The sequence below is a fragment of the Aphelocoma coerulescens genome, chromosome 6 (assembly GCF_041296385.1).
Source record: "Aphelocoma coerulescens isolate FSJ_1873_10779 chromosome 6, UR_Acoe_1.0, whole genome shotgun sequence".
In the NCBI taxonomy this organism is placed as follows: Eukaryota; Metazoa; Chordata; class Aves; order Passeriformes; family Corvidae; genus Aphelocoma; species Aphelocoma coerulescens.
The window spans coordinates 10,046,084-10,063,996 of NC_091020.1; the positions used below are offsets into that span (position 1 = coordinate 10,046,084).

The 17,913-nt window shown below is 37.5% G+C and overlaps 1 protein-coding gene across 4 annotated transcripts in view; it reads left to right on the plus strand.

Annotated features, from left to right (window-relative positions):
• The window catches only part of OGDHL (oxoglutarate dehydrogenase L), a 50,734-nt gene that overhangs the window by 3,024 nt on the left and 29,797 nt on the right, over positions 1-17,913 (plus strand). For 2 of the 4 annotated variants that reach the window (XM_069019195.1, XM_069019196.1), the window contains exons 2-6: positions 1,400-1,634; positions 8,224-8,397; positions 11,584-11,686; positions 14,957-15,072; positions 16,771-16,925. In XM_069019195.1, the coding sequence (XP_068875296.1) occupies positions 1,428-1,634; positions 8,224-8,397; positions 11,584-11,686; positions 14,957-15,072; positions 16,771-16,925 (755 nt within the window). In that variant the 5' untranslated portion in view covers positions 1,400-1,427. Of the gene's footprint in view, positions 1-619; positions 638-1,399; positions 1,635-8,223; positions 8,398-11,583; positions 11,687-14,956; positions 15,073-15,650; positions 15,706-16,770; positions 16,926-17,913 lie in introns of those variants that run through there. The other 2 variants (XM_069019197.1, XM_069019198.1) reach the window with 2 other exon arrangements.

The following is a 17,913-nucleotide window of genomic DNA, read 5'->3' on the forward strand; positions in this document are numbered from 1 at the left end:
TTTTCCTTTTTTTTTTTAAATCAATATCAACTTTTAAATTGGATGATGAAAAACATAGCTATTCCTACCCCTCAGAATTAGGCATTCTATAACCACATATTTTGTTTCTTGAAAGGAGGCTCTAAGAGGAAAAACAATGAGAAAGTAATGGGATTTATATACAGAAAATGTTTATGAATTTTTTTATGGTATCCATTTTTGAATTAGAGATAAAGAAATCTTAACATGTAGTAGGTAACATTAAAATTTGTTCTATGATTCAAAATGACAGTGTTGTTTTTAAAAAACAATTAAAAGTTGATTTGGCAGCTCAGTACTTTTGTTTTTAGCAATTGTTCAGTCACACCAAGCAGCAAAAAACCTTGGGTTTTACCTTGGACCAAATAAATTATTTCTCTAGATGGACAGTTAAACAAAAGAGATACACCTGGGAGTTAAATCTGAATTTTGCTTTTTCTAAATTAATACCTCATCCTTCATGTTTTTGTAGCATTCTAGATACTTTTAAAGTGAAAACGAAACGAATAATTTCTTTTCACATTATTCCTCTTTCTTTGCAGTTTTAGCAACTTCAGCATTAAGATTATGTTATTTCAGGACTAATTGTAAGGTGCATTTGTTCTTTTTTATTTTGAAGGTAAGCTCTGCTTTCCTTTGCTAGCACTGGAGCTGATGGTGTTCAGCATTCAGAAGATTCAACCCTTATTGTTCTTCCCATTGTGGGAAATTGAATTGGAAAATTGAATTTCTGAATTCAAAATTGCAGGGAATCTGCTGTCCTTGTTACAAAGCTCGTAAGAGATCATTGGAAGCACAAGATAAATGTTGCTAGTTAGGAAAACAAATTAGAGCGAGCCTTTCCCAGTGTTTCACTGTTTGGTTGAAGGCTAATGTCAATATGAACACTTAACTAACACTTCTAATTGTTTAGTCAGCTCCATTACTCATGGCAGAAATTGGAGGTAGCACTTTTTTGTCAGCACTTGTGGCTGACACTGTTTGCTCACCCCACCCCAGTCTGACTGGGTAAAAGGCCACAGCTTTCTAAACAGAGAGACAGCAGAGGGTTGCCAGGAGCTCCAGAGAGGTCAATGATTAGCAGACCCATTTGTTCCAGGGAGCTGGGCTTAGGGGCTGGCGGTACAAATGGTGATTGCTTCAGGGAGCAGGGTGGTGATAGCACTTTCAGAAGCTGTGAGAGGAACTGACTGATGTGGGGATGGCCATCAGCAGCTACTCCACTGCTGTGGCTGTAACTCTGAAGGGAGCTTCATGCCTAGGCCTGAGCTCTGTACTAGAGCACTGTAGCCAGAAACATCAGTTTTTGCTGTGAGGCTGAAATGCGTCTGCAATTCATTGGCTCTTTTTCTGATTAATTTTGGTTTTATTTTATTAATAGACTTGGATTGTCTGCTTAATAAACAAACATGAGTCATCTGAAGTTGTTTGCAGCTACGCTGAGGAGGCATGGCTTTAAACTTCTGGAAAAGCAGGATATAGCCAGAAGGGCATTTTTATGTGGCCAACGGTATGTTTCATCAGGAACCTCAGAGCCATTCCTGAGTGGGAGTAATTCCAATTACGTGGAGGAAATGTACTATGCATGGCTTGAAAACCCTAAAAGTGTACATAAGGTAAGTCTAAAACTTGACTGTAATACTGGGTTAAGAGTGGAATAGGTTTCTTTTACTTTTTAACTTGCTTTTTTAATAAAAAGTTCAGGACAAGGTCTTGTGTGAAATGAAAAACATGAAATTAATTTCCCACTTATTGATTGCTATAAGATGTGATATTGCAACTGTAAAAGTACAGAGGAGGCACAGACATGGTGAGCAGAGCGGAAAGAATAAGAAGTCCAGACCAGAAATAGAAAGCTGCTCTGGAACTTTATTCCTCCATGAAAATGCTGGTCAAGCAGTCAGTTCAGTAATTAATTACATCCAGAAGAGGACCAAGAATAAAATGTATTTAATTTTTTGGTTTATAATAAGGCTGTATTGGAGAATATGTTATATTTAAATAATACGTGTTGATGTTGGTACTTCTAAACTGTCTGAAGAAGATGAATGTTCTTCCCTTTTGATTAAACTGTGGAATCTGTAACCTTAAAACTGAATCTGAAATTGTCAGAAAATTCTTCCTTAAGTATCTTGAAAAGTACTTTGTTTTGTGTCTCTCCTTCTCTCTCCAGGCAATATACATTTGCTTGCTTTTCTAAAAACTCTATTATCCAAATCCTTTCTTGTGGACAAAATACATAGGCCTATTTTTTAACAAGCTTTCTGCTGACAAGGAGGGCTCTGTTATGGTAATACATGTACAGTAACTTAAGAAGTTGATGAGAAGTCTGATCAATTCTAAGACAGACAAATCATTTCCCAGGAAGTAATGTGAATTGTGCCCAAAATGTTTACCAGATTGGTCCTCTGTTCCCTTATTCTCGAGGCATGTATATCACAATGTCACTTAGAAGTTGTTGTTCTAAGTCTCATAATCTGTCTAGAGTGTGAGGAAGTGACGTGTGCTGAGGGGAGAAGCAAAAAAGGAAACCAAAAAGGGTGGTTTTGTAGCTGTTTTTTTTTTTTTTTTTTGGATGTTGTGTATGAACTTAGTCTTGTTGAAAGTTGACATATACAGTGACAGCTCTGAAGACTGACTGTTGTTCACATAGCAGATAGATCCTAGGTCTTTTATGTTACACCTGAACTTGGGATGGAGAAACCTTCTCCAGCAGTGGCTCTCTCTCATCTGACTTTGAGCCCTCATCCTGTAGCTGCCAGCTGAGCTCCACCAGGGTGGGGTGGGGTAGCACATTGTGTGGGTGCACTGAATTAATTTCTGCAAAGCCCTCATGATGTGTCAAGGCTGGAGATCGATATCAGCCCTTTTATACTGGGGACACTGAAGGGATGAACTCATGCATAAGGAGTGTGCATAGTGACATCAAGGTGACATCTTCTATTGTTTTTACATTACATTGGCTTCTGGCGAACTTCTTTCCTTTTAGATGAATGAAATTCCTGGTTCATCCCCTTTGCAGTGGAGTGCATTTTGCTGCTGGGAAGCCCTGCAAGCATGTCTGTGGGTGGGCAGTTCCCCTCGGTGCGGGCAGGGGAGCGCGGAGCCCGCCCCAGCCGGGAGCGGGGCGGCAGCGCTGGGGCGCGGGGCCCGCCGCCGCCCGGAGCTGGCCAGGGTGCTGAACCACGGCGGCGGCCGAGTGCAGAGGCGGCTGCTGCGCATTGGTGCTCGGGGTAGGCGGAAGTGCTAAAAATCCTGCCGAAAGGCCATCCAATTCATCTGGGAGTTCAGGCGCAGTCTGATCCTGGATCCTGGTGGGGTGATGCAGCTTGTGGGTTGAACAGCAACCAGTAAATCATCACAAGTGAGTTGACAGAGGAATGTAGGGTGTGGCCTAGGGAGTGGATCCCAGGTGATTCAAGATGCATTTTTGTCGTGGTTTAACCTCACCTGGCAACCACGCAGCTGCATGTGGGCGCTCTCTCTCACACACACGCGTGAATGGTGAAAAGAATCAGAAGGGTAGAAGTGAGAAAACTTGTGAATGGAGATAAAGGTAGTTTAAAAGGGAAAGCAAAAGCTGCATGAACAAGCAAAGCAAAACAAAACAGGCAGGTGTTCAGCCAACCCCAGGACAGCAGGGCTGCATCACATGTAATGATGACTTGGGAAGACAAACTCCATCACTCTGAATGTCCCCCCTTTCTTCTTTCCCCATGCTGAGCATGATGTGGTCTGGAATATCCCTTTGGTCAGCTGGGGTCAGCTGTCCTGCCTGTGTCCCTCCCAATTCCTTGTGCACCCCCAGCCTCCTCACTGGTCGGGTGAAGAGCAGAAAGGCCTTGACACTGTAAGCTCTGCTCAGCAATAACAAAAATGTCTCTATATTGCCAACCCCATTTCCAAATCCAAACCAGCTACTGTGCAGTAAATTAACTACCCCAGCCAAAACCAGCACGATTATAAAATAGTGTGAATTCTTTTCTAGGTTAACTGTGTTTAATAAACTTGCAACAGTAACAAACTGAAGTAAATTCACTGTGTTCCTGATTTATGAGGCTTAAAAGAATATGATGGATAGAAATAATGGATTACAGCTATTCTTGCCTAAATTATTAGTTTTTTCACAGCCTATGAAGAGAAGGCGGGGATGGGGGGGGACAGAAGAATGCCAATTAATTTTACTTTGTTTCATCAACAAAATTGATTTTTGGTTTCTTGAAAACCATCTCATTTCATTGGCTGAAAGCTACAAATACCTTCCCAAGATTTTTGTTGACAGAAATTGTTCAATTTGAGCTTTCATAAAACAAGTTTAAAATGTTAAGGGTTGAAATCAGCCTGTTTTCTTAAAAATACAGAAAAAATTATGCGGTGATTTTGACTGTGAAGTTGTGCACTTGTCATTCTGGTATGGAAAGAAGTGGAAATGTTGGGAAAAAACGTCAAGAGACACCACGTGGTGTTGATTATGGTATTGTTAATAATTTGGTTCTTTGCAGGCCACTCATATTTCGTTGTTTTATTCAGTATGTCCAGTATGGTTTAGAGAACCATCTTGCGCTTTTTGACATCTTGCATTCTCTTTCCTTATTTTCCTTTTTATATCCTATTTCTCCTCATGTTTCTTCTTCTTAGATAGTCCCTTTTCAGAGGGGTTGTGCCTCCTCATTGATTAGATGGAAAAGCTTGATTTTTTCCTGGGCTTTAAAATCATATTCTATTCACTTGTACTTAGAAAATCCAATTAATCAGAGCTCCTGAACTGATTTTCCTCTCAGAAGATTTGACTGCACATCTTCCCACATAGGCTTATTTACAACTATGAAATATGGCTGTCACATTGCAATGAGCATATTCAGTGTTTTTAAGAATTTCTCCTTTCTATGTATATCATGGTCACATATCAAGGAATATGCATGTCTATATATATATATATATATATATATATATATATATATGAGATTTTATTCATTGTACAAATCCATTTCTAATGATTTCCTGCTTTTCCTTGTCTTTTGAATTCCCTATTGTCAGAGTAGCCAAAACAACAATCAGAATAAAATGATGTGGTCTCTGAAAAAGGCGTCATTATTTCTCCTTGAAGCTTGGTGTCAGGGCCATAGATCATAAGAGAGAAGCTTGACAAGGCTCAGTTATTACTATCACAAGATTAATTACAAAACTGCATGGTTGGCTATGGAGTACATAATGCCTGCCATGTTATCCATATCCACAGCCGCTCTGCTGTGAGCGTGTAATCACCTCCTTGCCTTATGGACTAGGGAAAAGCGTGGGGGTTTGTTTTTCTTTTTATTCATTTTCTTTTTTAAATGATATAGTGGTGCTCAGTGTGTGTCTTCTGAGGCTTTACTGTCCTCAGTGCAATTGATGAATACTGTGATGGCACTAAAAAAAAACCCCCTCAAACCATCAAGATAAAGCATATGTTACTTGTTACTCTATTTGCAACACTGTTTACTATATGACAGTAAAATGTTGCCACTGAATCACTTGAATTGTGTTATATTACTTGAGAAAATAATGCTTAATTGCAATATAGAATTGCTGGCAGAAGGAATAAAAAATGTATCATTTATCACTGTAGTAATTTTTTTTGGTGAATGTATTTTTTTGTTTTATAAATCTCCTCTACCATCTTCTTGAAGAACTTCACTAATTCAGTTGAGAAGCTTCAGGTTTGCTGTGAGACTAAGCTGGTCTTCTCTCTGTTCAGTCACATGGCAAATGCTGTTGCCAAAGACTGACATTGATACACAGAACTTGAAGACTATAATCTGGTATCAATCTTGAAAGACACTATAGAAATTTGTAAAGGCTTTGATGGATGTGTATCTAGTAAAAACTAATTTTCTGTAGCCAAATGATGTATTTTCCCTCCCCTCTGATTAAATGTCAAGCCTGTCCAACAAATCAATAAGTTCAAAAATGTGATAGGAAAAAATACTGTGGGTCCATTCTGTCTCAGCTGGCTGCATCTTCAGATGGAAACATTTTCTTTATATTTGTGAGTTTGAATGAAGAAAGCACCCTATACTGATTCTCCTTAAACAGATCACTTGTTGGGTGAGTCTGTTTGGATTTTGTTAACAACTCTGTCAACAGAGCACTTCTCTAAAAACACATTCAATTGTTTGTGGGACTGTGCTGTGATAACTTTTACATTTAAATGACAAAATGTTGCTCAACAAAGCAATGGTTATTATTATCATTGTTTGTGTATCATGGCATTGGAAAAAGTAAGGAAGAAACCTTAACTTAAGCAAAGCAAATTCTTTATTAAAACTTCAAATGTGAGAGATGTCATGGATCCAAATGTGTGTTTGGAATTTCCTAATGTAATGTTTAAAGACAATTAAAAACTGTGTATTGCCCAAATAATTTCTCCAGTCTAAGTAACTTTAGTAGTTAAAAAAGGGATTATGATTGTTTTTCACTGTCAGGGGTCTGCAGACACTCAGGCTGGGTGCTGTGTAGGCATGGAATAACAATACTGTTCTTAGCACAGAGCAAGAAGGTGTATAGAGAGAATCCCAGCTGAAATACAGTCACACTAGTAGGCTCTTGTAGACCACTTATGGAATGTAAATTCAGGCTTCTAATCTAAGTGTGGCTGCCAAGATGTCAAGGTAAGAATAATATAGGAAATGGGCATGAATAAGAGAAGGGAGGAGGAATGAATTCTTCATAGTGTGTCTGGAACTGGCCACCACACATGATCTGTCTGCCTGAATTTGTCAGGGCATATAAAAGTCAGGCTATGTTTAGATAAGCTTGTGTAAGAGCAGGGTGATAAATTAAGTTTACTGTATTTGGTTCAATGCAGCTTTGTATGAGTAAAGAAGTAAGAGGGGTGCATTAAAGCAATGTTTCTTGGGAATGTCCTCATGCTAGTGATGAGGTTCCCACCCACAGGTTCAGTGAATCCCCCCACTTCCACAACTTGAACTTGGAAGGTTGGGTGATGTTTAGCTCCTTTATGCTGCTCCTCTCATGGTGTTTCTGAACAGTTTAAAGCTTTTAGAAATTTCTGTATGAAGACTTTTTTAAATGAAAACAGGATTTTGTAAATATTTTTTTGTCATGCCATGTTTGTATTACATTATTTTGATTGTTTTTGTGAGTTCTGTAATGCATATATTAAGTAATCTTTTTAAAAGAGTTGATTTGGACTACTTTTTCTCTTTTCTGGCACTTGGTTCTTCGAAATGTAATTGAAATCTGCACTTGCAGCCTCACAGAAATTTATCTCTTTCAGTTCTTCTATTCCAGTCACAAAAATATGAAAGTTTTTAAATAGCTTACTTTTTGTATTCTGAAATTAGCCAACTGAGAGAAGTGTTTTACACAGATTTCTGCATAAATCTACATTTCTTTGTTGAGTCTAAGTGTCTCAGATGTTTTATCCCATTCTGCTGCTCTCTGTTAGCATTCATATATCTAAAACCATTGTAACCTGTCACAGTGACCACCTCATCAGAATGGAAACAGTTCAGGAAAACAACATTTGGGCATTTTTGAGTGAAGTAGCTTGTGTAAAAGCACAGAAGGAAATAAAAGAATCTTTTGTTTGTTGTGATTCAGTTTCTGAGATAAGTACTTTTCTAAAATTACGGCTTGCACTTGAAACCAGGCCCATCATTTCTTTCATAGTAAGGTAACATAAGATGGTGAGGAAAGGATCTTAGACTCAAAGTCTCTCTCAAGAAAACCTTTAATTGCTTTTAAAGTTTCTTCAAGAAAAGCTCTTAAGGACTGATTCTGATTTAGTGTAATCAGTGAGTGTCTTGAAGCACCATAAATTCTATAAGTATCATTAAAGGAATGGATTCATTTAGTTTATTAAGGTTCTTTGTTTTATAGGCTTGGTAGCTCTTTACCAGCAAGATATTATCATAGCCATTCTTGGCTGCCTGAACAGCACAATTAAAAAGAGCTGTGTGAATGGATAATGTATGAAGATGCTTTACAGTCCTGTGTGCTGGAGAGTTTTCTGCTGAGCGTAAATAAACACACAGTTGCTACTGAGATTGGGACATATCAGTGCTCTTTTTTTTTGCTGTTTATTAGTGGTGTTTTAAGGCACTGTAATCCAGTGAGGTTCTATTTGCAGCTTGAAAGAGCTGCTTTGGTTTAGACTTCCATTTGAGGTACTAAATTTTTCTCCTCTGTACACGTGTCCAGTCCTGGGATGTGTTTTTCCGAAGTGCTGGCCAAACGCATGATCCCCATCTACCAGCTCAGCTGGAAGGAAAGGCATCGTTTCTGCAGAGCCACGGCCTGGCCCCGACCCCGGGGAAAGCTGAAAAGGTTGTTGAGGACCACCTTGCTGTGCAGTCATTGATAAGAGCATACCAAGTAAGTGTACTCTGGGGTGGGTGTAAGAAGGCCTCTCCTTTGCAAACAACCTTCTTCCTTTTTATGTTCACGTCTGGTTTCTTGTCTTAACTATTGTCTTGCTTCTAATCCAAAATGCCTTGAACTAGACAGCTTTTCCTTTCCAGCACAGTGTCTAAACATGGAAGTGTTGCATTTAGACTGTGGTGATCCCCTGGTTTAGCACACTCATAATTCACATTACCCACAGACCTGATGTTGGCCATCTGACTTAGCCTGGAAGGACTTTTGTGGAAATAGTGGTTTGTGAAAGTCTACCTTCACTTCTGGGAATGTTTGTATTACAGTTTTAAATGTTACAGTCTTTCTTTAAGAAAGAATGAAATGTACTTGCCTTCTCATACATCTAAGGTGAATTTTGAGATTCCTGATTTGGGCACGATTATAGGAAAAAAAAGAGAAAGGATAAAGATGAATTAACCAGAAACTGAATTTTGGGAGGCTGACAATACTGAGTTTGGGTTAGCTTTGATGGATTTCTTTTAGAGAGCTGTTCATTCAAATTGACTTTGTTTCGCACTCTGATTTTTAACCCTTTTATTAAACTAAGAAATTAAGTCTAATTTCATTATTTTTCCTCTAAAAGAAGAAGTAATTTGGAAATAGGACAGTGGGTTTTGTTAGATGTTTTTCCAAATGAAACAAGTTGAAATATTTTTTTTAGACTTGTACTTAGTATCTTAATTTCAATAAAAAGCTTTAAAATGATGTTAAAAAAAAAACCAAAATAACCAACCCATAAAACTAGATGTGTATTTAACAAAATATTCCACAAGTATTTTTTAAATGAGTAACTTCCTAAGAAGTTTCCTACGGTTTGGTTTGAGCAGATCTGTTCCTCCTTGCCTTAAGTATTTTAAATCCTGTTTGGTGTCATGAGAGAAACAGAAGAGGAACTTCTTAAAAGACCTTTTTTTTGTGCACATGGCATTGTCACCATTGAGTTGGAGAGCTGTTGTAAAAGAGTGAAAATGTTTTTGAATATAAAGAATATGTGAAATTTGCTTAGAAATAGATACGTAGAAAATAACCACTTTTGCAGTAAAAATTTGGTGAAGTATTAGGGAAAATTGGAGAATGTTAGGCTGCTTTAAGACAATTTACTTGAAAATAGTTCAGGGATTGCCATTTTGCTCCCTGTGTTTGTCAAGTGATGGAACAGAAATGTCTGTATAAATGGCAGGCACCCATGTGTCTGCAACAAACAGTCACAGAGGATTGCCTAAGGCAACTATCTGCTTTTTAAAAGGTATTTAGTACCCTCTAAATTGAGTGTTGAAGGGCTATGGTAATTTGTGACCTTCCTTTGCCTGATAATGAAATGAAATGGAGAAGGATACAGAATTTTCATTTCTCAAACCTGTCAGTGTTTTATGGTTTTTGTGGTAAACTGCTTTGTGGTCTGTTGAGCTGGTCTTCTGAGAAGGCAGTTAATCTATTGCTTGTTCTAACAGAGAGCCCTGGGCACACTGAAAGAAGGATTTTCGGTGAGTTCTGTGTGCTTAGCAAAAGCGAGGCCGGAGGAATCAAGGTCTAGTTTCTGGCAGTCTGTACTTGCATTTAATCAAAGTTATGGAAATTGATGAAAATTTTTTATGCGTATGTTTTCAAAAGGTTGATCTCTGACTTCTGCAGATGTTACTGTTTTCTGTATTCAGTGAAAGTAATAGAATTGATTGAAAAATAGCTTGATATTGAGGAAAATATGTCTTTTAGTTAAAGACCAAACTGCTCCTGGAATAATATGGCACGGCATTGACTGATCTGCCATTTTGGGTTTTGGCATGCTTGTTGATCTTCTTCCTCTTCCTATTAATACTGAAGAGCAGATGTAACTTAGGGAGGTGAATTCTTTCCTGTTGATTGTGTTTGAGACAGAATTGTTTGCTTTGTTCCAGTCAGATAAACTTAGTGCTGCTGTAAACAGTCAGATGGCACAGATGTTGCTGTGGGCATCATTTGGCCTGTCAGAGTTTCATTACTGATGATTCATGAGATGCAAAGAATCACAGAAATCAGGCTGAGTTTACAGGGCTGGTAGTTCCAAAAAAGATGCTGCGTTTCTGGTTTCTTATGACTGGAAACCATTTTGTTATAAACTCTCCTGCAAATATACAATAATTGAACAGTGTTTTTACAGGTTCCTTCTTGATGAACCACACTCTAATCATATTCTATTACTGTGTGATGCACTTCACTGTTAATACTGTACTTTATAATTTCTAGGTTTTTTTCAGGGTCAATTAAGATACTAGTAGTGTGAATGAAATTCTACCCAAGGGGTGCAAATTTGTTATTAAAAAGAAAAATTATAAGGAGAAATTAGTAATATATTCATCTATACAAAGCTTTTAATGAGTTAATTTGCTGAAAGTCACACATAAGAGACATATTAAAATTGTTTTATATTTGTGGCTCTGTTGGATCAATCAGTTATTTCTTCTGTAGCAATGTTATATGATAATGCACTAGTTTATAGCAGCTTGTGCCATGCATTAACACCAGTCACACTGATCACTGAAAGCTGGCTGAATTTCCCACTCAATTTGTGCTCTTCAGTGTCTTGAATATCAATTCTCTCATAGATCAAATTTCTGAAATTTCATGAGTGAAAGTAGATGCTGTCAGATGCTATCTGATGTGGAGCAGAGCTTAGGAAGAGTGATCCCTTCATTGCCAATATAAACTACTTCAGCACCAATCTTTTTTAAGTCAGCAATGCTGTATTTTAATGTACTTCAGGTGCAGAAGAGAGGATTCAGGCAAAAATATAAAATGACTGAATTGGCAGAGGGTAGGTTCTATAGGCTCATCATAATTTCTTAATTTTACCCAGAGACTGAAAATGTACTCTATAGTAACCTTCTTCACTTTAACTCCAGTGTAATCCCAGTTAAATTGTGTGTGAGACATGATAAAGATTATGTTGTAGTGTGTGAGGTATATACGGATTCAGTGATACAATGCTTATTTTTGTTCTTATGGGAATACTTGGGGAATATGTAGCCCTGTCATCACATTAGTGGTGTTTGCTTGTTCAACTTAATGGCTGATATATATCCTATGGAGAGATGTCACTGACTTTTTCCATTTGTCTGACTTTTGTTAGTGTGATTTCATTTTGCTCTTACTTTCCTCCTTTTTCAGATCCGTGGCCATCACGTGGCTCAGCTAGATCCCCTTGGAATTCTGGATGCAGATTTGGATTCGTTTATTCCATCTGACCTTATTACCACAATTGATAAACTTGGTGTGTAAGCTGTGTGCCTTCTTATTTGCAATGCTCATTTGTGTATCATTGGGCTGAGGTGATTTAATAGGACACTTCACAGATTCATGGAAAGTCTTGGGTTGGAAGAGACCTTAAAGGTCACCTAGTTCCAACTCCCCTCTATGGGCAGGGTTGCCACATTTCAGGGAAGTTTCTATCTTTTCTGCTTGCTGGTGTCATGATAATAGTACTTTTGAACATCTGTAAGGAGGCTAAAATTTCAGGACAATGGAATTTCTACTCTGAGATCACAGGTGAGGTTCCTGTGAATTCATCACCTGATCAGTGATGATTATAAACACTCTATAAACCCCCTAAATGTTTTATTTTTGAACCAAAACAGAAATTAATACTAATCAATACATTGGGCCAAGATTCTGATCTAAATTACTCTTATAGCATTACAGTTCATACTTGTTTGAACTGGGGACATCTGAAGGCTACTCAATAGGGAAACCAAGCAATAAAGTAAGCACTGGACAGAGGAACTTAGGCATAAATTTCATACCAAATTTGGATTCTAATGTCTGATACTTATTCCTTCTGTATATCTTGAAGAAGACTGTTTGAAGTTTTCAGAAAAAAAACATTAAAAGCGTAGAATTCTTTACCTGTGGATATAATCCAATGGTGATTATGTCTCCTATTATAATCTTCAGTTTACTGCTGTAGGAGTATAGTGCACTAGGGTCTGCTTTTGCAAAGGTTGTTCTTATTGTTGGAAGGGCTTGTGTCTGAGAAATTGCACTGATCAATTTCTTTGCCTCTCTCTACTTGAATAAAAAACACCTGATTGATTTTTCTCTGGTCTTCAGTCTACCTGGTTTGTTTAAAATATGGTTTTCTACTTGATGAAGACACTGAATCAATTTTTCTTTGATGTGTAGGGAAGCTTTTTCAATCAGACATAAAACATAGTGCAGGAAGTAAATAAAACACATTCTGCTTAATTTTTCTGTAAGCATATCTACTGCCTCTTTGCTGCTCTGTTTTCTATTTCTGGTGTAGGGAAAGAAACAGTTCTGATCATATAAAGGAATTGAGTGCTTAAGACTAAATAAAGAGATGCTTACACAAATTGGGTCTTCTCTCTGAAGTTTGTCAGCTTTAATTAAAGAAAAACACCTACTAGAAAATACATGAGACATTTACTGAGCAAATATAATTAGTTTGGAGCATGGGTGACTGCTAGCACGTCAGTACATATTCCTTTAAACTGTACGGATAGTTTAGTACAGGGTGTTGTGACTGGTCAGAAGGCATCTACTGAAGCCCTCATGCCCACAGGAAAAATATGCCAGACGTCTGAATGAGATGGGGGATGTGTTTGAGAGTGTAACCCTGGAGATTTCAGTTTGTGAGGGAAAACAAAATTTATAACCCAGTCTTGGCACAGCAAAAATAGAGGAAGATCTCAAATGCCTATCCTTGAATGTTCCAGGCAGGAAACTTATGAAAGGTCTTTGGCAGGACAGAAAGTATTTTAATGTTTGATTGTTCTGTGCATTTCCTTTGTCCCATCTTCTGGTTTCTTTTTGAGAAATCTTGTGGTAGGAAATTTCTTCTGAGAGTTGCCTCTATAAATGTAGTTAGTTAGAGATGTACCTACTGCCTGAGTCACACTGTAGAATTGCTTTTGGGATTTCAGTAAGGTGTATCCCTTTAAACATGAGGTGATGCTTCAGTAAATATGTGGTGCTGTGGCACAAAGCACAGATGTTGTGTGTGTGCCCGAATCGCTCCTGTACGTGTTCTGGTTTATGCATGAGAGGACATCAGGAGCCTTTGAAGTCTGAGGGAAAGTCAGCAAAAGCAAAGAAATGAATGCACTGCTTTGTTTCAAATGACACTAAGGCCCTCTCATCCCCTGTGTCACTCTCCCCTCCTGCTGGGAGAAAACAGGTTACGATGCCAAAAAGGAGAAGTAGTGGTACCTATGCTTTTTTTTGGCCACTCCAGGTTTGAAATTTTAATATAGTATTATCATTTTTAGTGAACCCAAAATTTACATTTTAAAATATATTATTTTTAAAACACAAAATGTGTTACTTACTGACAGTGCTGTATAGTAGAAGTGGTGGCAGTGCAGTCCCATGGCCTGACTTCAACTCTTAGGTGCTGTTATTATTTCATCTTTAAATTGCTGCTTTGCTTTTATCTTCAGAAAAATCACTTAACATTTAAGCACTTTATTGATTTAAGAGTTATGTGCATGCTGTCATATCAGTATTAAAGTGGATGTCTGCAGCTTATCTGGAAACAAGATAAAGAGTTCAAAATTAAAAATAGAGAAGCTATTTTTAATTTTTCAAATACTTTTACATGTGTAGGCACATATGTAGTTTTAATGTATATATAAGGTTCTATAATGACTGTGTGTAATGTGTATTATAAATGTTGTATATTTGCTTCTTTCAACTATAAGAAACTGTTTTTCCTTCCATCATTTGAAGGTCTAGGTTAAACTTGTATCATACAAGGCCTTTAACTTGCATTGATACCAGTCTTTCAATCTTGTTGTATATTTTGGCTTTTGAAACTGCATAATAGTTAGGTTAAATATTTTCTTAAATAATATTCTCAGCCAGAACAAGTTGAGGTATGTCCAAATCAAGATGGGTCAATGTGGTTAAACAAGTTTTAGATGATGGGGGTGTGGAAATCTATGTTTTATAAGGGATCACTGCCTGGGAACTAGAGCTCTACAGGCTATTTCAAACAAATTTTCCTAAAAAGAGAGGGTGAATAGAAATGCCTTGAAAGTTCTCCAGAGTGTTTGTACAGCATTTTATTGAACCTGTTGTGCATTTTCTCTATCTATTAATGTAATATGCTTCCAACCAACTGGTTCTGCCTGTGAGAAGGGATTCTTTTTGTGTTTGTTGCTCGTGATAGAATAGGTTGTTTAATAAAACAGCTGCAAGAAGTAGTGTGGAAAATTGATGACATATATCTTAATATGCTAAAATATAAGAAAGGCTGGGATGATTCTAATTTCAGTTGTTTCATCTGAGCATTTGAGAAAGAATCAAACAACGACTATTTAATTAAAATATTCACTTTAAAATCCAGATTAAAGTCAATTTTACTAATGGATACCTTCAAAATATTCACACTTTCAATTTTTAATCTGGTACCTTCTTTCTTAATATTGCTTTATTAAATATGATTGCCATGGTTTGAAAAACAATGCTGGTTTCCTTTTTGTCTTCTGTTCTACTTTGCAAATCAATAATGTACCTGTTGTAGGGTTTTATGGTTTGCATGAATCAGATTTGGACAAAGTCTTTCAGCTGCCAACAACCACCTTCATAGGAGGAAACGAGAACAGTCTTTCTTTACGAGAGATCATCAAACGCCTGGAGGTCAGTGGGACATTTTTTCATTTGTGATTTTTTTCATTCAGACCAAAGTGAACTTTATCCAGGTGTCAGTCACAAAACCCTCTTATCATTTGCCAGTTATTAATAGAGCATGCAAAGGATTCCAACAACATTAAAAATAACCTTTGTACTAATTCTAGCAGCACCATTGGTACAATTAGCTGGATACTGGAAATGCCTAGATTAAGGATAACAGAGGTGAATGTGGTAGAATATCATTCTGGAAAAAAACTGATATTGTTTAAAAGGAGGAGAGCCTTTAGAAATTGTTTTTTAAGTGTTGTACCACAGATAAAACACCTGTGTCCACTGTGCTCAGGATGTTCAGGGGTTGCTTTCAGATCCCCATCTCTAGCAAGACCTTTACTTGAGGAAAAATAAGAAGGCTGGGTACCAAATTCAAGCCCAGCTGTAGCTTGTAGACAATGAATGGTCCTTGTTTTCCAGTCTTTTTTCTAGAGTTTCATTATCTGACAGGTGACATGGTTTATGCCATAGGAAGTCATCAAAGCTAAAGTAATTCAAAAACTAATTTGAAGGAATAAATATCATTAGAGGCGAGCTCCAAATATCAAAGCAGCAAGTAGGAATGGTAATGAATTTATAGACTGCCAAGTGAGTCATTGTTGGATATTCCCAGTTGTTTGACTTTTATGTTGGCTTAGCTGAGGCATGGTAAATTGTTAAACCACATTATCTCTGCTGTGCATTTGAGCTCTATATTTGATTGGGTTTTTTTGTTTGTTTGTTTTTGTACTTCTGGCTTATCTGTGTAGCAATTTTCAAGAGATAATCTTTAATATTGTAATGTGCAAATAAAAGGACAAAATCAGTAACAAAATCTAAAAGCCTTGAGCAACTGATTTGTGTTAAGGAGTGAGAACCCTCTGCTTTCCTCTTCACTCTAGGGCTTTGGTTTTTATTTTTTTTTAAATTGAGGTTAACATTCAATGCTTTCTTAAATGCAGTAGAGAGCACACACTATGCTGAGAGTAGTTTTGTCTCAAACTCGCAGTAGGTCTTACTTCTGTTGACTTGTATTGTGGATGTATTTTTCCTAATGAAACACTCTTTTTAAGGTAAGAAAAAGAAAATTTAAAAAATTAACAAGGAGATAAAATTTCTGTTGTGTCTCTGCATTTCTTCCTGTCCTTTCTCTGCTCCCAGCTGCTTGGATTCTTTTTTGCATTTCCAGGTTTCTGAAACTTGACAGTTATCAGATAATTTTCATTAGACTTCATAACTATCTTCTCACTGTCTTTATTGCTTGATTTAAGGTGACATTTAAATAAGATGTGATAAGAGACACAAATTTTGATAAATCACTTGAAATCTTCGCTGGTGCATTTGAAGAAGAGTGTACTATGCCTGTAAGAACAGCACTGAGTGAGGTGAAATCTGCCAGGCTAGTTTACTGGCCTACTTTGGGTGTACCACCAAATAAGAATCTTTCAGTTTTAAGATTTTGAAATGTTACTTTGTAGAGAAATTTTTTTGGTACAAAACTAGATTCAGTAAAATAATTTATTCACTTATAGAATTACTTTGGGGAAGGTACTGTGGAAGAGGAAGACAAGGTAGCTTTCAGGAGAGTAACGGAATATAATTTAATAAATATATTAGTTTCTTTGTGGCCCACTAGCTCCTAAAGCTTCTCTGTTGGTGTTTTCCAATTGCTAGTATACCTACTGCCAACACATTGGCCTGGAGTATATGTTCATCAATGATGTGGAGCAGTGCCAGTGGATCCGTCAGAAGTTTGAGACGCCGGGAGTTATGAAGTTCACAAACGAGGAAAAAAGGACTTTGCTGGCGAGGCTGGTGCGCTCCATGAGGTATGCTGGGCTGGGGCTGGGACACTGCTCTGTGATCTGGAGCTGCTCACATGGGGGTGAGCAGTCTCACTGAAATCTGGAGTCCAGGTGGGTGTAGTTAACCTGGCTGCCACAGCAAAGGAAGGTGTATGCTGTGAGGAGGCTGTCAGGGTCTGTGTTGCCACTTAGTATTCTGTTATCTTAAAAGGCCTTTAGTGGCATGCCTGGCAATGTTTTCATTGGCTTGAGGAGGTAAACTGGGAAAAAGTTGTTTCAACACACTAGTAACCTACATTTGTGTTAAAGATTCAGAAAATAAGTGTCAGAACAATGTTGGTGTGTGATTTCAAGTCCTATTTTGGCCCTTTTCATTTTGAGATGTGCCAAGATGTGCTGTACTGTTGCATGACCTGGCAGCAGCACTTTCAGCCTCTGCAATATATGACAGCACATTTGGAAACAGCTTATTGACTGCTCTCATTGTGGCTATCTGTGTGGAACTACTGTGATCCCAGACTGAATTATCCTCTTACCCCTGGAACAAGGCTTCTCAGACACGAGATTTATTTCAGTCCCTACAATCTGAAACAGTGTATATGTCCTTTGTTAAACACAAGAGTCAGAGATTTATAAAGGCATGCTTTTTGGTTAAGATTCTATTTTCAAAGACCTAAAAATGAAGTGCTCGTTGGAGGTGACAAAAGATATTTTTACCAGGTGTTTTGTTTGCCAGTGTTATAGTGTCTCATTAAAGTTTCATTTAAACAGAAACAAAAATGTCACTTAATGGGCAAGTGAATATTACGTTTGAGTAAGTTTGTTTAACAGGCCCTCAGTATGAACTGTGTTCGTTTATCCTAAGACAAGAATTTGTGCTTTTATTCCTGCCTAAGCTGTAGAAAGATCTGGAGTTTCTTGTAGCATGAGGGAGCCTAATGTTCATCTTTTGCCAAATTAATTGTCTGCTGAAAAGGGAAGAAAAAAGTTTTACAAAAATTTCTATCCAGCT